This window comes from Haliaeetus leucocephalus, unplaced genomic scaffold (genome assembly GCF_000737465.1).
Source record: "Haliaeetus leucocephalus isolate CR32 unplaced genomic scaffold, Haliaeetus_leucocephalus-4.0 Scaffold830, whole genome shotgun sequence".
NCBI lineage: Eukaryota > Metazoa > Chordata > Aves > Accipitriformes > Accipitridae > Haliaeetus > Haliaeetus leucocephalus.
Window position 1 is genome coordinate 4,145,464 of NW_010973266.1, and position 17,673 is coordinate 4,163,136.

General features: G+C 46.1%; 1 protein-coding gene across 2 annotated transcripts in view; it reads left to right on the forward strand.

Moving 5' to 3' along the window:
- CTBP2 (C-terminal binding protein 2) overlaps positions 1–17,673 on the forward strand; it is a 76,212-nt gene that overhangs the window by 26,934 nt on the left and 31,605 nt on the right. Inside the window, exon 1 of one of the 2 annotated variants that reach the window (XM_010581978.1) lies at positions 4,574–6,275. The exons of the other annotated variant lie outside the window; for it this stretch is intronic. Coding sequence (XP_010580280.1) covers positions 4,574–6,275 — 1,702 coding nt within the window. Of the gene's footprint in view, positions 1–4,573; positions 6,276–17,673 lie in introns of those variants that run through there. 2 annotated transcript variants of the gene reach the window in all.

Genomic DNA, 17,673 nt, shown 5'->3' on the forward strand with positions numbered 1-17,673 from the left:
CCTCTCCATAGCATCCATGGTATACCACAGTATAGTTTAGCACCAGCTCATTTCTGCTTCCCCGGCATCCTGCAAGCTGAACGTAGGAGGATGATGTTCAAAAAAGGCTTCCCGAGCTTTGGGGGTCATTAGGCACAATCACGCGCGGTCCTTGAAAGCCCGGGCAGTGAGGGCAGAAGCATTTATCCTACCGGTAGCTTTGTACCTTGTCACCTTAAAATATATGACAAACACTGATTAATCTTAACACCATCTGAATGTGATAGGTGTATATTATTATACCCCTCTTGATGGAACGGGAATCTGCGAGTAAGAAATTAAGCAATTTACTCACTGACAGTGGCAGACTGAAGTATAAAGACTGGGTGTCCTAATACCTGCTCTCTCCATTAAGACGAGATGTATTTGTTCTCTAGAGGATTTTTCTCTACCAGGGGTAGGATTCCTTTGCCTTTAAAAGAGAAATAGCTTTTCTAATACTGATGCACCTTACAGTTTTTGCCAGAAATGACATTTGGCATATTCACGACATTGTTTCAGTTCCGCTTTCTCCCAGAAGGAAATAATTTGGGAGAAAGCATCAACATTTTGCTACATTAAAAATATTTTTTTCCAATAGAAACAAGATTTAAACTTGTAATTGAAAAGTAATTTAAAATAATAAAAAGCAAAACTAAAACCAATCTGCACTATTTTGTTACACAGATTAATTTTTCCAGCAACTTGCTTTCAGAATTTGTAATGAAATGTTTTAAATCAATGTGAATTAAACTTCACATCCAACCTCTCCTAAGTCAGTGCTACAGACACTAAAAAATGTTGTTTTCACAGTTGTGTTGCAGATTCAGCATCCTGATTTCTTATCACAGGTTTTATGTGTAAAACAGACTCTCCTCATGGCACTTTCTAGCACCGTGTAAGATAGTTGTTTCATATCTACTGCGAATTGTTTCCAGAACCAGATTTCATGCCATCCGTTTTTGAAAGTGGTGTTCAAACAATGGGCTCACCTTTCTTCTACTCTGTTGTTACCTTTTTTTCAGAGCAGACTGCTGTAGTCATTATATCATAACAAAATTTACCGTGTATTAGATCAACACTAAACTGAAACTCAGGGTATTAAGTCAAAACTGTGTGTTTTTCACGTGATCTGAAATACCAGAGCATTTAATCTCTTGATTGGCTTTTTTTTTTTTTCCCAGTTTTGTGTGTGGTTTTTTCCCCCCAATACCTTTATAATTAAAAGATAAAGGGAGAATAAATGTTCCACCTGTCCTGCAGTCCTTCGTCTCCCCCTCATGTCAGCAATGAGGGTGCCAGTGCCTCCTCCACTCCTGAGAAGCGCAGATGAGATTATGAGATTGGTGATGTTGGGTTGTGCCTCGGTGCCTCCGTGCCCTCTCTTGGCCATTGCTGCCTGGGTCTGAATTCAGAAGTAGCTACGAAGTTATGGGAATTTGCATAGGCGGCGCTGCTTTTAAGAGTGCCAAAAAAAAGAAAAATAAAAGACCCTTGCTGCCCAGCCATAAATATTTCATTCCAATCATTCCATATTCATTTCTCGATTCACTGGGAGTGTGCCATGTCCTTTGCTGCCGTGATGGCATGCGAGGCTGCCCAGCTCCATGGCTCCTGGGCACATCTCCTCCGCCAGCCGCGGGGCCGGCAGCGGCTCTTGGTCCGCGAGAGGCCAGCAGAACCCTCCAAAGAGGACATCTGCCCCATGGCTGCGGGGAAGAGTACAAGTCCTACAGCCCCTGGTCCTGCAAGCGTGTACCTCTGCTTGGCTTGGAGCACAGGAAGAGTTAATTTGTTCCACTGAGGGTGGCGTGTATGGGGTAAATCATCCATATGCATGAGCGTTCCCAGTGGCAGGTCTGAAGTTAGAGTCTCCTGGCTCCTACAGTGCAGGTGTGAGGAGAGCATGTCCTTCTGCCCGAGGGCTGCAAGGTTGCGCCCGTGCAAGGGCAGGCGGGTGCAACGGCGCATGGGTGGTTTTCGGAGCCCGGGCGCGCGGCTGCTTCTGCGCTTGGGCTGAAGGGAGTTTGGAGGTGGGTCTTCTGGTCCTTCTGTTGCCCGCGTGTGCACTGGAGCTGGGCAGGGTACGGCCACCAGTTACAGATCTGTCGGTTTGGGTGAGGTTTCTTTTGTGTGTCCATCACGCGACCCAAGGGCTTATTAAAGCTTTTGTTTTTTTCAGAGGTAGTAAATGCTCAAAGCTCCCTCCTGACTTCCCTTGCAGTTGTTTAAGATCAGCGTTTTTGAAATTTAATTCCTCTATGGCGTGTTTTTTTCCATTGTCAACCAGGGCTTAACATGGTGGCTACGTTCATTAGTGATTTCTTTGAAGACAATGGTGCAAGATGCCTTTGATCTATAGACCAGGATTTTATTATTTTTTCGTATACATTTTTGGTAGCTTTCTTCTGCTGCTTCAGAACAAACAAATGGCACAGATCTCACTGTATCCAGTTGGGAATACATTTTATTCTTTAGCAAAATGTTGTTGTAATAAAATGTTTCTGTTTGTTAAAATGTTCTCTGCTTTATTTATAAGCCACAAATGTGTCTTCCCATTTTGACTCTCACAAAAGAAGAAATTTTCCAATGTGCCTTAAGTTTGTTAGTTAATTCAATATGATGCCAATCAGATATTCTCTGAGAATTGCATAAATAATCTTTTGGGGCCCATGTTTTGCATGTCTGTGTAACATCCAACATAATTTTAAAGACTGTCGTTCTTGGGGATGGAATTGGAGGAGAGAATGTTTGAAGAGGATTTATAATATTTACTGCAATAAAGAAATTTAGGGATTACTCAAAGATCCTGTCAGTATTTGGGTCAGAAATATAGCCCAGAGGTATTAGTATGATAGGCAAGTATAAGCATTAGACTGTATTAGTGATTTAGCTATCATAATAGCACAATAGTCTATCATGTGATGGCTAGTGCACTAAACATTTATTGTGGATTAGCCAGGAAAAATGCACAAGCTGTCTTGCAAACAGACCAGGGAAGGTGACTATTATGTCTTTTACTGGGTCTGTCCTGGAAGGGGCATGTTGGAGGTGAAGAAATAATTTCCGTCTGAATTTTTTTAATTACAAAAGGAAAATGTTGCTTCACTAGCAGTGGTTAGCAAAATAAGCAACGGTTGACCTATTCTTCTTTGAAAAGGAATATTTGAGCATGAGCAGCATGTGATAATTTAGATACGTGTTTTGGGAAGCCATTTTAATATCTTCTCTGAAAAACGGTGACTATATATGGAAATTTTTATTACATTCCCAAATAACAATTTTCTGTGGTGTGATTCCATCTAAATCCTTTTGCCTACTCTAAGTGTAAAAAAAGCTTAATCCATATGAATATTGAAATACCACTAGATACAAATTGAGTTTTGTCTGATGTTTCTGAGTGTTTTCCCATTTCATAAACATGTAGTTTTTCCAAAGGACGCTGGAGATAATAGGCAAAAGTCTGCTATTCCTTTTTGCTTTGTAAGACCAGGCTTTAGATCCTTTGATCCTCCCCTCCTTTTCCGTGACCTCTGCTAGGGTCTTAAAATTATACATTCCAGATTACACCTCCACAATTTTCTGTCCTGGGATGATGAAAGGATTTGCGTATTATGATAATAATGTAAAGAATCCTTTTGGAGCCTAGTTAGTACAGCTAATTTGAAACTACAACAAAAAATGTAATTTCCAAAGCAAATTACAATATTCATAAAGTGTTAAACAGATACCTAACTAATTTCTAATCGCTCTTGTATTCTTGAGTATCTTGCATTGGCCTTTTTTTAGGCCTGCCTGCTTGCTCCCATTTAATTTGTCCTTAGCTGTGTGCAGTGGATTAACATTTCATCAGGGTGGATTAAGATTGAGCTGACACTGAAGCTTTCTTTTTTATTTTTACATGCGCGCTTGTGTGGACGAGCGTATACGTGCACATTTCGTTATCTCGCTGCCGGTTCCTGGTGGGTGCTGGTGCAGACGGGAGCCCTGAGCTAATGAGGAAGGAGACAAATGAAACGGATGAAACGCGTGTTAAAAAAAACAACATGCCAAAAAAAAAAAAAAAAAAAAAATATTCCCCGGGGGGGAGAAATTGCATTGAGGTTGCTGGCTGGGTCGGCGCGGGAGATTTCATCGGGCTAAAATGATGTCACATGGAGCGAGGGCTTTAGCAGTTTTATTTAGCTCCTAATCCCCACACACTGCTCGGCCAGTTGTCCATGTGCGCGCGCCGTCCCCAGCGGCAGAGGATAAAGCATCTGGGCTGAGCGCGGCCGCCCTCTTCTGCGGCTGCACTGCACGGGAAGGGTCTCTCCCTCCGCCGACCCGGAGCGAGAGCGGGTGGCAGCGGCCGCCGCATGCTTTGCCTACTAAGGTTTCGAAGAATTAATAATTCAGGCAACGCTTTGAAAGGCAAAACCGCCGGCCAGTGGTTTCTGAAGTCCCGGGAGGGCTCAGGCGGAGCACGGTCCGGTTTTGATGCGCCCCGGAGGAGCGCCGAGAAGGAAGGTGCCTCCTCTTCTCCCTTTCGGCGGGAGCCAACGGCCTCGCGGCGATGCCCATCCCCAGCAAGCACCCCAACATCGGCCGCTCGCAGAGCTGGGACGCTGCCGGCTGGTATGAAGGCAACTGGGAGAGCGAGAACGCCTTCGAGTACCAAAGGCCGCCGGGCCGGAGGAGCTCCCTGACCTACGGTGGCGAGGGCGGCTGGTACGAGCCGCCGCGAGCCAACGATATCATCTTGCAGGGCGGCGCGGAGCTGAAGCAAGAGGCGTACCCGTACCAGGATGCCGCCTTCGCCCCGGGGCCCCTCAGGAAAGGCTCCGTCCCGGACTTCACCTACTGCGACCGGCAAGCGGCCATGGCAGCCCGGGGCTCCCTGCCGCCCCAGGATTACTACAGCGACCCTTCCCTGTCAGCTAGGTCGCCCAAAGACCCCCGCTGCTACCGCGACCACGTGGTGAGCAGGCCGTTGGCGAGCTACGGCGTCCCCGGCAGCCGGCTGTCCTGGGACCAGGTCCCGGGGCGCCTGCCCGCCCCGCCGGAGGCCGCCCGCCTCTACAGGGACCCCAAACTGGTGCTGGACGGGCAGCGGCCGCGCGGCAGAGACGTCTCCCCGGCACGCTACGGCGCGGAGCCCCCCGGCCCGCGGTACGTGGCCGAACCGCCCGCTTTCCCCGGCAGGCAGGCCTACGGCGACGGCGTGGAGCGGCCCCCCGAGCCGGCGGGGGGCAGGCAGGCCGCCCCCACCTGCCTGGTGGTGGACCCCGCCGGCGGTGCCGGCGGCGGCTACGGGCCGGGCAGGGAGGGCGCCGGTGCCAAGGGCCCCTACGACAGCTACGAGGCAGCGGCGGCAGCGGCGACCCCTTCCCACCCGCCGGTGCCCCCCAGCTTCCCCGGTCCGGAGGGGAAGAGGAGCTTCGACCCCGAGTTCGTGGCGCTGCTGCGCGCGGAGGGCGTCTCGGAGAGCACTTTCGCCGCCCTGCTGCAGCAGGGCTTCGACTCCCCAAACCTGCTGGCCATGATGGAAGAGAACGACATCAAGTCCGTGGCTCCCAACCTGGGGCAGGCCCGCGTGCTCTCCCGTGTCGCCCACAACTGCAAGGCGGAAATGCAGCTGCAGAGGCAGGAGCGCAGGAGCGGGACGCTGCGCCCCAGGACCCGCTCCAACAGTTTCAGCCACCGCGGCGAGCTGCCGGGCGACTACGGGGCGCCCCTCGGCCCAGGGCCCGCCGCGGACGGCTGTGCCCCCCCGCAGCCCCCACCTCCGCTGCAGCCACTCTCCCCGAGAGGAGGGGAGATGCACCGCCGGCCATCCAGCGCCCCAACCCAGCACCTGCTGGAGACCACCGCCTACCCTGCCTCCGCCGGGGCTCCCCAGGGGCCGCACTTTCTCCCCGGTTCTGGATACGGCACCCCCCTGCCTTGCAACACGCACCCGCGCCCGGCCTCTGCCTACTCCGCTCCGGCCGGCATGCCCGTGACCGCGGCCAACCCGCACGCCAGCCCCAAAACGGCTTACCCCACCACCTACACTGTCCCCATGGAGCTGATGAAGAGGGAGCGGACGGCCCCGGCGTCGCCAGCACCCAGCCCCCACGGCAGCCCGCAGCTCCTCCGCCGGCCGGGAGCGCCGGGGGACGGCAGCCTGGCACCCACCGGACCCGCTTTCCCTGCCCAGCTCTCCCCATACCCGAAGCTCAGCAGGCGCACGGGGCCCCCCGTCATCGTCTCCACCATGGCGTCACCTGAACCAAGTAATTTCCGAAGGGTCTCACCCCGTACGGTAGTTTAGAACCGCCCTGTTGTTGCTTCCTTTGCCCCCCCAAAAAACCCACAGTCAAACGTATTGCCTTCTCATGCCTAAATGTTAGACGCTTCCCTATTTAGAAAAGGAGGTGAACAGGATTTCTTCGCAGGGCCGCGCTGGCTACGCGGAGCTAAAGATGCTGGTTCTCGCTCTGCGGTTAAATTCCAAATATTTTATTTGTTTAGCCAACTTCAGTTAAAAGTGAGCGGTATCTCAGATAATGCTTCCAGGGTTAATCTTGCCGTTCCTGTTGTTTGTAGAGAACGGGAGATTAGATACTGCGCTGGCTGAGCAATTAGGACTACAGGGTTTGCTGCAGATTGACTTTTTACCGCTGTTATCAAGCGCAAATGTGTTTCTCTGAGGAAATGGTTAGCATTGTTTTGACTAAATTCATCAGATAGCTAATGGTGTTATTTGAGAATCGACTTACCTTTGGCCGTTACCTAAGTCTTTTCTTCTTATTATTAATTTGCTGTTTTATCAGGCATACAAAATAAACCCCTTGATTTCCTTCTAGAGATGCTTGTAAGTGAAGTGATATAGCTGTTAAAGTAATAGGTCTGCGCTTAAAACTAAAAGCCTGTCATTAAGCCCTAGAACAATAAAAATGAGTGGTGGCTCCTCGTCTTCCCTTCCCCTTCTAGAAGTGCTCAGGCCCTTGGCTGCTCAGATGTAAAGCTAGATAAGCTGAGCAGGCTCCACTCCTCCACTGTGGAGATGTACATTGATGATAACGCTCAGAGCCTGAGAGAAACTAAGCCCCAAAACCACACTGCTAAGCACAAGGAAATTTGGCAAATCCATTCATTTGCGGCTTGACTTGTTTGAAAAACGTGGAAAGAAATCCCTTGTAATGTTTTTCCTGGTAGTGACTCTACGAGCAGGGAATTTTCTCCGTGTGCGGTTCAGCTGAACTCCCATGCAAACAAGTCTCAAACAATGTGCCGTACCAGCATACACGCACAAAGCTTTAATAAAAGGATACCTTTTATAGGCATAGAGACAGTGCCAAACTGGTGATGCCATTCCACAGGAATCTAAATAAAGAATGATTTTGTGAGTGGAAATGATAAAGTTGTCAAAATGCAGACACTTGGCGCACCCCTTTCCCTGGCTTACCATAATTACACAGCTAGGAAGTAGATGCCGTTTCTTTCATGCTTATGTGTCCTTTATGTAGCTGGTGTAATCTATTGATTTCTAAAAAATGCTTAAATATTAGGCAACACATTCTGTGTTGACATGAATTAGATGCAGAAGTAGTACGTTCAGGCGGTATTTTTAAATAAACAATTTCCCAAAGCCTGAAAAAAAAAAAAAAAGATGAACTGGCATAATGCAGGGAACACAAATATGTTCATTTATTTGCGGTACGTTGGATTGAGCCGGTTGATAGAGATGCTGTGAAAGCCCTGATGCTAAGGCACTGACGGAGCACATGCACTGGGAGCAGTCTCCTCTGCTACAAGTAACAGACCCCTCCTTCCTTGTGTCTCGTATATAAACTGCAAACCCTATTCTCTAAAAATCTAGATACTATCCCTTCCCTTTAAAAGAATTACCAGTGCGCAACAAGAGGAAGCCAGCAGTGTTTCTGTGCTGCTGAGCTCTTTCTTGCTACTCAACCTTCTTTTTTCTTTGCCTACGACCAACTCATTTGCATGAGGATGACATTTGTTGCTCCAGTAATTTCATCTGATAATGGCCAGCTTGCAAAGCGGATCTGAAAACATATTCCTTAATTATGTGTTGCTAAGCAACGAGAGGGTTTGGCCATAATCACAGAAAGATTATCTTCTCATTGAAGTCCCTGAAAGGTTTAGCTGAAGTAGGACCTGTAAAATTGTCTTCATTTTTGTTTATTTCCCCTTTTTATTTTCCAAATAGCCTGAGAGGTTTTCTTCCTGTTAAACTATATTTTAAAAGTAGAAGCCAAGGTAAGACACATGGCAAACAGAAGGTTATGGATTAAAAATGAAAGGCGTGGCGGTTTGTAGATGTTTGAGCTGTGTTGAGGAATTACTCTTTAAGGAGCACCATTGCTAAGGAGTGTTCACACTTACACACGAGGTGATAAGCAAATATTACAAATATGTTAAGATGTTTTTAAAACATTGAGCGGATGACAGAAACTTGACTAAATCCAGGAAAATCGTATTTGCCAGCAGGAAGAGACAGGGTGTGTTTTTAGGAGCAATGAGCCTTCTCCTGGTTGTAGCTTTGGCTGTGGATACTTGAGTTGCAAGGTGAAAGCAAGTTCAGTATTAAACTCTGTCTCTAAACGGCTGCAAATATTTTCTGTTGGTATAAATGTCTTCTTAGTCAGTGGAGGGGTTATAAGATGTATGTTATAGTCCAGTGATATTTTGAAGCTTGTTTTACGGGTAGGGGTTTAAAATATATCATTTTGGTTATTGTTGAAGTCTTTTTGGACTATGTATTGTAGTCTTTCTACAGTGAGTTGTTTCTAGATACCCGATTTGTGATTTTGTGCTAAGTTTTGACAGTCTGTACGGATTCTGCACAGCTACTGTTTACTGGAATTTGGGCAGAGGGCTCGCAAGAAGGCGGCATCTTCTCCTGCCCGGTATTTCTTATGGTAGAGGCAGCATCTCGGGCAGGGATACAGGCGTGCACCACATGCTTATGGGCCCCTCCTTTTGGTATGGTTAAGTAAGGGAAAATCAGCAACAAGATTTATTGCTGCAACTTCTTTGCATTTCATAAAATAATTATTAAGAAGAAGTTAGATAAATTGCCCTTCCTGGGAATTGCGGAGTTGTATGAAGAGAAGGTGGTGAATGAGCACCCTTAACCCATTGCTGTGGCAGCAGAGCGAACGGGGTGTGGGAGCCGAGCGATGTCCCCGGAGCCAAGCTGGCTTCCCGTCCCAGGAACTCCCCAACCACGGCTCTGGCAAAGCTGCTGCTCTCTGCATCCTGGAGACCTTGTGCGTGAAGCTGTCAGGAATGGCTTTCCCTGGGGAGAAACGTCCTCGGAGCTTGCTGCTCCTGCGGCCTCACCATCCATAGCATCACAAGTAGTGAATGCACCGAGTCATCTCAGTGGCAAGCAGGAAAAAAAACCCTGCAAAGTCTGAGCAACAAAACCATGTCAGCTGGTGGTCTGCTGCCAGAGCAGGTTTGTGACCAGCCTTGTGCTGAAGTGGGTGGTAATGCAGGGAAATAAATAGTTTAGGTCAGCAAAGCTGGTAAGGGCAAACTGCATCTAACGATCACTGATTAGATTACTGGAGCTCCACCTCTAAAATGCTGCATCTTCAAATTATTATGTTTGCTAGTATTTTTATTAGATTACTTGATTTATATTTTTTATCCGATGTTTCAGTCTTAAAGCAGTTGGCTGAGAAGAAGTCCTGTATTTTTGTAGCTAGCCTAGACTTCTCCCAAACAAGGGGTCGGTCCAGATTTCTGTTTCCAATGATGGACTTAGGGAGTTCCAATGAGGAATGGTGATTCATTGCAAATACGTGTCTTGGATGTTTTTTCAAACTCTAGTTTACATATGAAGATATGAAAGCAAATGATCACAGAGGGGGAGATACTTCCCACAGGGCTGAGGAACAGGGCTGCCCCGTACAAGTCCGGTAGGTATCATAAGGAAGGAAGAGCAAACTTACTTAGCTGTAAGATTCGGTTAAAAGCCTGACCTTTTCCTGAGCAGGAAAAGGCAAGCTGAGGGTAGCAGACTTCCCTGGACAAGTAGTTCACTCCAGTGTGAAGGGGACTCATCTTCTCTTTTACTATCTTGGATCCCAGCTAGAAATGCCTTTCACTGTGATTAGCTCAGCCCTGCTTACACTGTTTAACACGATTGTGATTCTTTTTATTGGTATTTTCCACCCTGTGACAGATAAAAATTGTGTTAACCACCCATCAGTTGCAAGCTGAAGGTGTTCCTGTGGGCAACCCCCAAACAGGAGAGGGCATAGGCAGGAGCAAGAGCCTTGATGGTTGCTCAGGGATGGTTGAAAGAGCTCATCCAGGGTGGTTAAAAGAGCAACATTTGCCCATTCTTTTAAGAGTACCGCATTGAAGTTGTCATAGCTTTCTATGGGCAGACAGAGTTTAGCAGTGATACTTCGTACACAATATAAATTTCATGAGCATTTGTTGTTGGTGGTTTATTCTTTGCCCAATGTACCATATAGTGGACAGTTCAGAAATCAACTTCAGGTTTTCTTCACTATGTCTTCTGTACAGAGTGTTGCATGTAATCACAATGTGTACATGTAAGACAGCTCAATTAACAATCCGGACTGAAACAGCACCAAAGGAAGCTCCGTGCACTGAATAAATCTGATGTAATTTGCACATTGACCTGACAGACCATAGCAACTCCTTGGAGCCATTCCCAGCTAGTGTGTTACTCCAGGTAAAGTAAGTCTGCACTGCATTCACTGGCAAAACCATGGACTAATGATTTTAACTGGGATTGTAACTTCCATACAAAAACACTTGATTGAAATAAGCGTGCCTGTCTTGCTAGTGTCTGCTGTCCTGATGGTCACAGCATTGTTTGCAAGACTTTAATATGCAAATGATAAGGGTACTAGCTGGAAATAATTGCAGTGAGTTTGGGAAAGCCTTTGAAAGGCTCATGAGGACTCTCACCAACTTCAGTTGGGCAGATGAGTGTGCGGATGTGTATCATGCGTGGATCTTAAAACCGAAGTCATAAGAACTGCTCGTGTTAGTAGAGTAAATGGCTGAAGAACAGAGCGTGCAAGAGATGTGCTGAAAACTACCTTGATAAAGTATTGACTATATCTTGGCCAATATGTGCACATGATTCACTGATAGCAGAGAATACGCTTTTAAAATACTTTTTTAAAAGGTTGAAATACGCTTTTTATAATGGTTTTATCAAAAGCAATATAAAGTGTCAAACTCATTCCAGTTGCAATTCATTGACTTTAGTGCCATGGCAATAAAAAAATGAACTTGGCCTATTGTAGGAGAACGTGTTGTCAGACACACAAGGGTTGTCATCTTCAATCTACACTTTCCCTTTACCCTGTGTCTGTAGTTCTCTATTATTGTTTGAACTTTCCTATATCCAGATCATACTCTGACTATATTTGCTGACATTTTTTTAGCTTTCTCGTAAGTAGTTTCCATAGCTACAAACTTAGTGTTCACAGAGAGAAAAAATTTTAAAGGTTTCTGATCATTATTGTATTAAACATTTTTTGTATTTCTTCTCCTTGTCTTTCTATCTGTAGCGTTATGCTACAGACCAGTTTAATGAAAATGCTGCACAACTAAATTGTCTATTATTTTTAAAAGCAAAGTAGGTGCTGAGCTGAATCCTTAAAAAGCAGAAGATGAAAATCGTTAAGTCACTGATTTAGAATAAATGTTGCAGACCTAGGACATGTATTAGTAAGGTTTATATATAGCAACTGGCAGATGAGCTTTTGACTTTTGCACCTAAATAAAACCTGACATTAACAGCATTCCACTGGCTTTTGGTAAAGAAAGCTAATATTTAATCTCTTCTGTCTGCTGTTTCTAGTGTTTTGTTAAAGATGAAATGTTACTTGGGGGCGAGCAGTCACGTATGTTATTTTTCCTAGGCAATAATAGTTCCACCTCTCCATTAGAGAGGTGCTGGGCAGCCATGCCCTGCCTCAGTGCAACCGGGTGCGTCCTTAGGAAGCATTTTGGCAGAGGGGTGGTTCGGCAGCGCGGCGGGACCCTTGCCCTCCACGCCGGAGCAGCTTTGTTGAGCGAAGTTGGAGGTTTCTGAGTGCCTGTGCCTGGCTGGCGTGACCGCCAACACCCTGTCCAGGGCCCTTGCCTTCTGCACTCGCAATCCAATTAGCTGCTCTGGAGCAGATGGAGCGGATTAGTGCCTGGCTTTCCTTCCTCCGCCCTCTCCCCCAGTGCAAAGGGTGTCGAGGCCAACAATCGGCTTAAACGCGGGTCCCATGGCACAACATAACACGGCCCTAGCCCTGCCGGCACGGGGCCACCCTGTGCCCCTTCCCAGGTGGAAGGCTTTCCAGCTGCGAGGTTGCTGCAGTTCACTTCCCCAGTGTGACGGCTCCAGGTCTCAGGTAGTTTGGAAGACCTTGACCTAACCTCATTTGCCAGGCATAAATTTCATTTTTTGTTTGCAAGGAGTGTCTGCGGACCCCACTGCTAGATGCACGAGCAGCGCCTTGCGTTTGAACGGCCAGTGCTGTTGCTGCCAGCAGTAGGGTCAGTGGTGGAGGTTTGTGGTCCCTTCCCTCCTGTGGTCTTCCCTCCCGGGAGCACCCCAGGCCCTGGGGGTGCATCTCAACCACCAAGTGTAGGGTGGCCAAAGGAAACGGCCTCTCACCTCATCTTGCACGTGGAAGCGGAGGCAGCCAAGGAGGGGCTGGGAGAAGAGTGAGATCACAGTACTCTTCCCACAGTTCCCAAAAGCGTCATAGTTCCCGGGAGGAAGGTGGTTTAGGCTCTGTAATCTGAGAGATAAGCAGGTTGTCAGTGTAAGAAGGAAACCAGGAGGGCTTACCTGAACGGTTGGAGCCAGTGGAGCTCCTTGGTACATACTGATATGAACCTCCAAGATGGCATTCTCAGGTTTTACTTCTGTATGCAGATACATATATATGTGTGAAAATGGGGAGAAAAACTCTCAAAAAATATAATCAGTGTATCAGTCATTAACCATTTGGATCAGTACTTCTGCAGAGTCTTTATTATTTGCCAGAATTGACTTGTTTTGGTTATCAAGCAATTTATTATTTCCTCAGTTGTCATACTGATTTGGCAAGTAAATAAGCAGACGGGACTTTGCTTAGACAGCAAACACAATGATAAGTAATAATTAAGGATATACTTTCAATGAAAAAAGTCAGAAAAAGAGGATCAAAACTGAGGTCCCATTGAAACATTTGGCATGTATTTGCCAGATGTGAAGGTGGTATCTCCGGGTGGACTACCTCCATGCCAAGGAGCCGCATCAGGAATCATAGGGCGGTGGGATGCAAGAACCTGACAATGCCCCCTTGACTTCCTTGCTGGTCTTCTTAACCCTAACACATTTCCTGACACTTGTTCTAACACTGCAAATCCCTGAGTGGCTTCAAGCTGCCTCCTACCCACTCCTTTACTAACCCTATAGATTATCAGCCTTTTCTTACGATGGTCCAGTCTCTTATGGAGTCTCTCACTGTTACTCACAGAGAGAAAAAAACCAGGAATAGAAATGTCACACATAGTCTTGTGCTCTCTGCCTTCCTCTGAATGCTTTATTATAAAGTTTTAAATGAATATTCAAAAAGTACAGTAGTTCATGCAAGTGCATATCCTTTGCTTTGTTGGTGAAGGGAACGTCGATCGGTATGTATTATGAAAGATAAGAGAGTATTCAGTGTAGACAGCAGAGAGCTTATCAGTATCTAGACCGTCCTGTTGGGACACTGAAGTAATCAGGAAGGCCGAAATGTAGCTTTAGTTATCCCACCTGGCCAGCAGCTGCAATTCCTGTTGATCTCAAGCTTTCCCTGTCTTTGAATTCTTGCGTGTGTTGAGCGGACCTGCATAAGAGTGGAAGTTGCTATCTTACCAGCTAAAACATTTGGCTTAAGAATCTCAAATTTCCATTTCATTCTTGTTTGTAGCAGTTGTGGTTCTGTTTCATGCGTAGTCAGGGCTAAAAGGTCCAGAAACCAGAATTACTATAATAACACCAATGATTGCACTGTAATGCAATGCCGAGCAACCTGTCATGCTCTGCGTTGAAAGTTTTCCCCTTATGGTTCATATTTATTCAGCAAGGGAAGGTGTTCTCTGTACTTGCCGTTCATGCTAAAAGCATCCTGAGTAGCAGTGTGGCATCTCCCATGCCATGGTCTGGCCAGAGGGTGAGCCTGTGTATCATCTCGCTGGCATGTGATAAGATACAGAGATGTATCATGTGGACTAACAGCCCCACGATCTGGCTCATCAGCTCTTTTTTACTCCAGTTTTCTGTTTCTGAAGCTTGCATGAGAAAGGCCAACGAAATTAATATTTCTAATTTTTGAAGAATTTCTTTCCAGACAAGCAGCTTCCAAAATATGGCAGGGAGAGAAGTTGTGCCTCCATCTAAAAAATGGTAGTTTTGCCATTTATTTCAATCAAAGAATTATTTTATCCTCTCCTGCAAAAGTCACAAGCTCCACATAACTTACTTTTATTGCATTTCTTAAAATTAGATCTACAAAACCAATGGTTTCTTTAAGCAAGAGAAGCTGTAAATTTCATGCATTGAATGCCTGTGCATTATTAAAAATAATAGGTTATATTTGTCAAATGGATAATGAGTATGTTTCTTTCTCTGTTTTTCAGTATTTTAATGAGTACAGGAAATGTTGGCTATTTATTTGCTTTCAGATTTTACCAAGGAGCTCTGGAGATAATTGTCAAATTTCCACACGTGTATCAATATTTCATGAAGTGCTGTTTTTCCTCTGTACGTTCAGGAGTTAGGTCATTAGCACCGGAGCTGTTATTAACAGTCTGAAGCAAGTCATAAAAAGGAATTCCACAGAACACTTGCAAGTTTGCAATTGAAAATTTCCAAAACAAAATTATAATAGGGGGTTTATGGGTAAAATAAATATCGGTAACATTGCTCAGTTTCAAATGTTGCATGTTAAATCCATTAGAGGATTTCTTGCTTGATCTCGGTTTCTGCAGCTTGTAGGCCTGATCTGGAGAACGCCAAGGCTTTGTCTGTGTGCGCGTGTTTGGCCCCACGCCCGGCACTAGCTACAAATTGGGGTGTACCTTACAGAGATAGGATATCCATCCACGTCATGCTTTGGAAAAAAAAAATTCCACCTTACTTTCTACCAGCAAATTAAATTCTGTTGAATTATTAAAGCTCAAACTGCTTTTAAATATAGTACCAATCGGCACTGATGTTGACTGTTTAGTTTTCAGTTGTTTTTGAATGGTCAGCCTGACTTTGAGGTGCAGCACTGGCTGTGTGTTAAAAACTATTGTTCTAGTTTGGACGTTTGCCACTTAAAAGTGGTTTAATTGTGCATGTGGTTGAATGTTTCTGTTTTCTTCATTTCTGATATTTCAGTTTTACATGAAATTATAATATTCCTGTTCTTGTTCTGATTAGGCAACTTAACCACATCTTTGGTTTACCCAGCCTAAAACTGCGATGTGTCAGGCTGGCCTCTGCTTCTATTAATGAGCTAGTCTGACTAGCTCACTGTGATGCTCTCAAGAAAAAACAAAAAAACCTCAGAAAATGAAAATTATTCATAGAGATGGACCCACTGTGTTGTGCTGTAGAGAGGGTGCTGTACAAAAATAATTGATAAATTACTGTGGCTTTTTGATCATTATAAATGGTTGAGTTGCCATACATGCTTCACTAGGCACAGTTGAGTGGTAGCTGTGCAAAGAGCAAAAACTGAGACTTTAAACCTGATTGAACTACATGAAATCTGGAGCATTAGCGTGGAAATCTGAAAGTGTACAGAGAGCTGGAAGGTGGCTGGAAAGGGCATCCAGGTCTCCTGAAACAGAGGTGATTAGAGCAGAAAGGGAAGAAACCTGAGGCTCTTGCATCTCTGAGAACGAAGCAGGAGAGGACTTCTAGCTGGAAGCGGGTGGGCAGTCATGGGAGAGTCCCCGGCTGCCCCGGAGAAAAGGACCCCAGGCGAGGGGATGGGACATGCTGCGGCAGCAGGAGGTGGGACACACAGTGACAGCAGTGGAGCGGAGCTGGATTTGCAAGACGTGCAGAGCAGGAGGCACGGAAGGAGCTTACTTGGCTGCTCCACCGCAAAAACATGAATGGTGGGCAGGGACCAGTGGCTCTTCCCTGGAGAAGGAGGGATGGGATCTGGCGGGAAGGGCAGAGCTGGCTCTTTTACAGTAGGGTTTGAAGAAGATCCTCAAAAGTGGCAGAAGATGTCAGAACTTGCATTTCTGTCTACATTTTGGGATAATTTTAAGATTAGTGACACTATGGGCTACAATAAACCAAAGCAGGTCACTTGTGAAAGTTAAGAGAAATGAGAATTGTGGTAGCAGTTGAGGAGGAGAAAGAGAAATGGCAATTGTGCAATATTGATAAGAGTGTGTGGAGATAATGAATTTGATTGTGGCTCAATATTATAAAGTTCCAGACTGTAAACAGATATTTGTCAGAGGGAAGGTAGTGCTCGGGGTGAAAAACAGCTGCTTTGCTAAGTAAAAATCACCTTGTAAAGGATTTGCAGCTGTGAGAGGTGTCTAAGAGAAATCCAGAGCAGATCCATTCGATTGTCTTGTTCTTCTAAGGTGGCACATGGAAAAGACGGAGTTTGGGAAGTTGGTAGTAAATATGATGTTCATAACTTTTGCTTAGCTCTGAAACGGAATTTTTCTCTCTTCGTAGTTGCTTCATGGTAGTAAATGAGCTTTGTCCTGGGAAATGCAAAGGGAAGTCCCATCCTACTGTGGCTTCTGTCCCCGGTACAGTGGTGGGACTGCTCGAGCAGAGGTTGGAGACAACGCGTAGCCACAGCGTTATGTCCTTAGTAGTGGTGGCATCGGAGAGAAGAGTGGTGCTGAGAAAAGCAAACCCGACCATTTGGCACCCAGGCATGTGCATTCGTGTGCAGCCGGCAGGCGGGCTGAGGCAGGGAGAGGGGTAGGATCAGCGGAGAGGGAGACTGGTCTTTCACAGTCGTGAAGAAAGCAAGCACATCGGCAGAGACATATGGAAAGCAGATGTCACAGAAGGATTGGGAGAAACAACATTGGCTCCTGCAAGGCTTGTTGCTCGAGAGGTTTTGCACAGTGCAGATTCGTGTTATGCAACCAGTTTATGGTACGGGAAGTTGCAGAGCACTAAGTGAGAGCCAAAGGAGATGTTCCACCATTCTCCCAGGGGGACAGTGAGCCGCTTTTGCTCCAGGAAGGAAGAGGCGTCAGATGCCAGTAAGGAAGAGTGCTGCTTTAACTCCTTCCAAAAAGCCTCTTGCACTCCTCCCAGAGCCCTCAGGCTCCAGAGCAGCAGCTGGACTCGAGAAGATAAGCAGTTTGCAGTGCAATTCCTGTCTTACTTTTGGTGGGTTTATGGTTCAGTCATGGATTGCCTGCACCAGGTGCCAAGAGTATATGACTCCTCTCCGTGGTGCCCCTTGTAATGGGGAGAATCTGGATGTACTGTGCATACTGGGACAGTTTCCTGGGGAATCTCCAGTTTCCTTTACTCACACTCTGGGAAGTTATTAGGCATGCTGAATTAATATGCCTCTTACCTTTTTGTTTGTTTAATCCGTTCATAAGGCACGTAGCCAAAGCACTGCAGTACTGAGCAAGAAGTACATACTA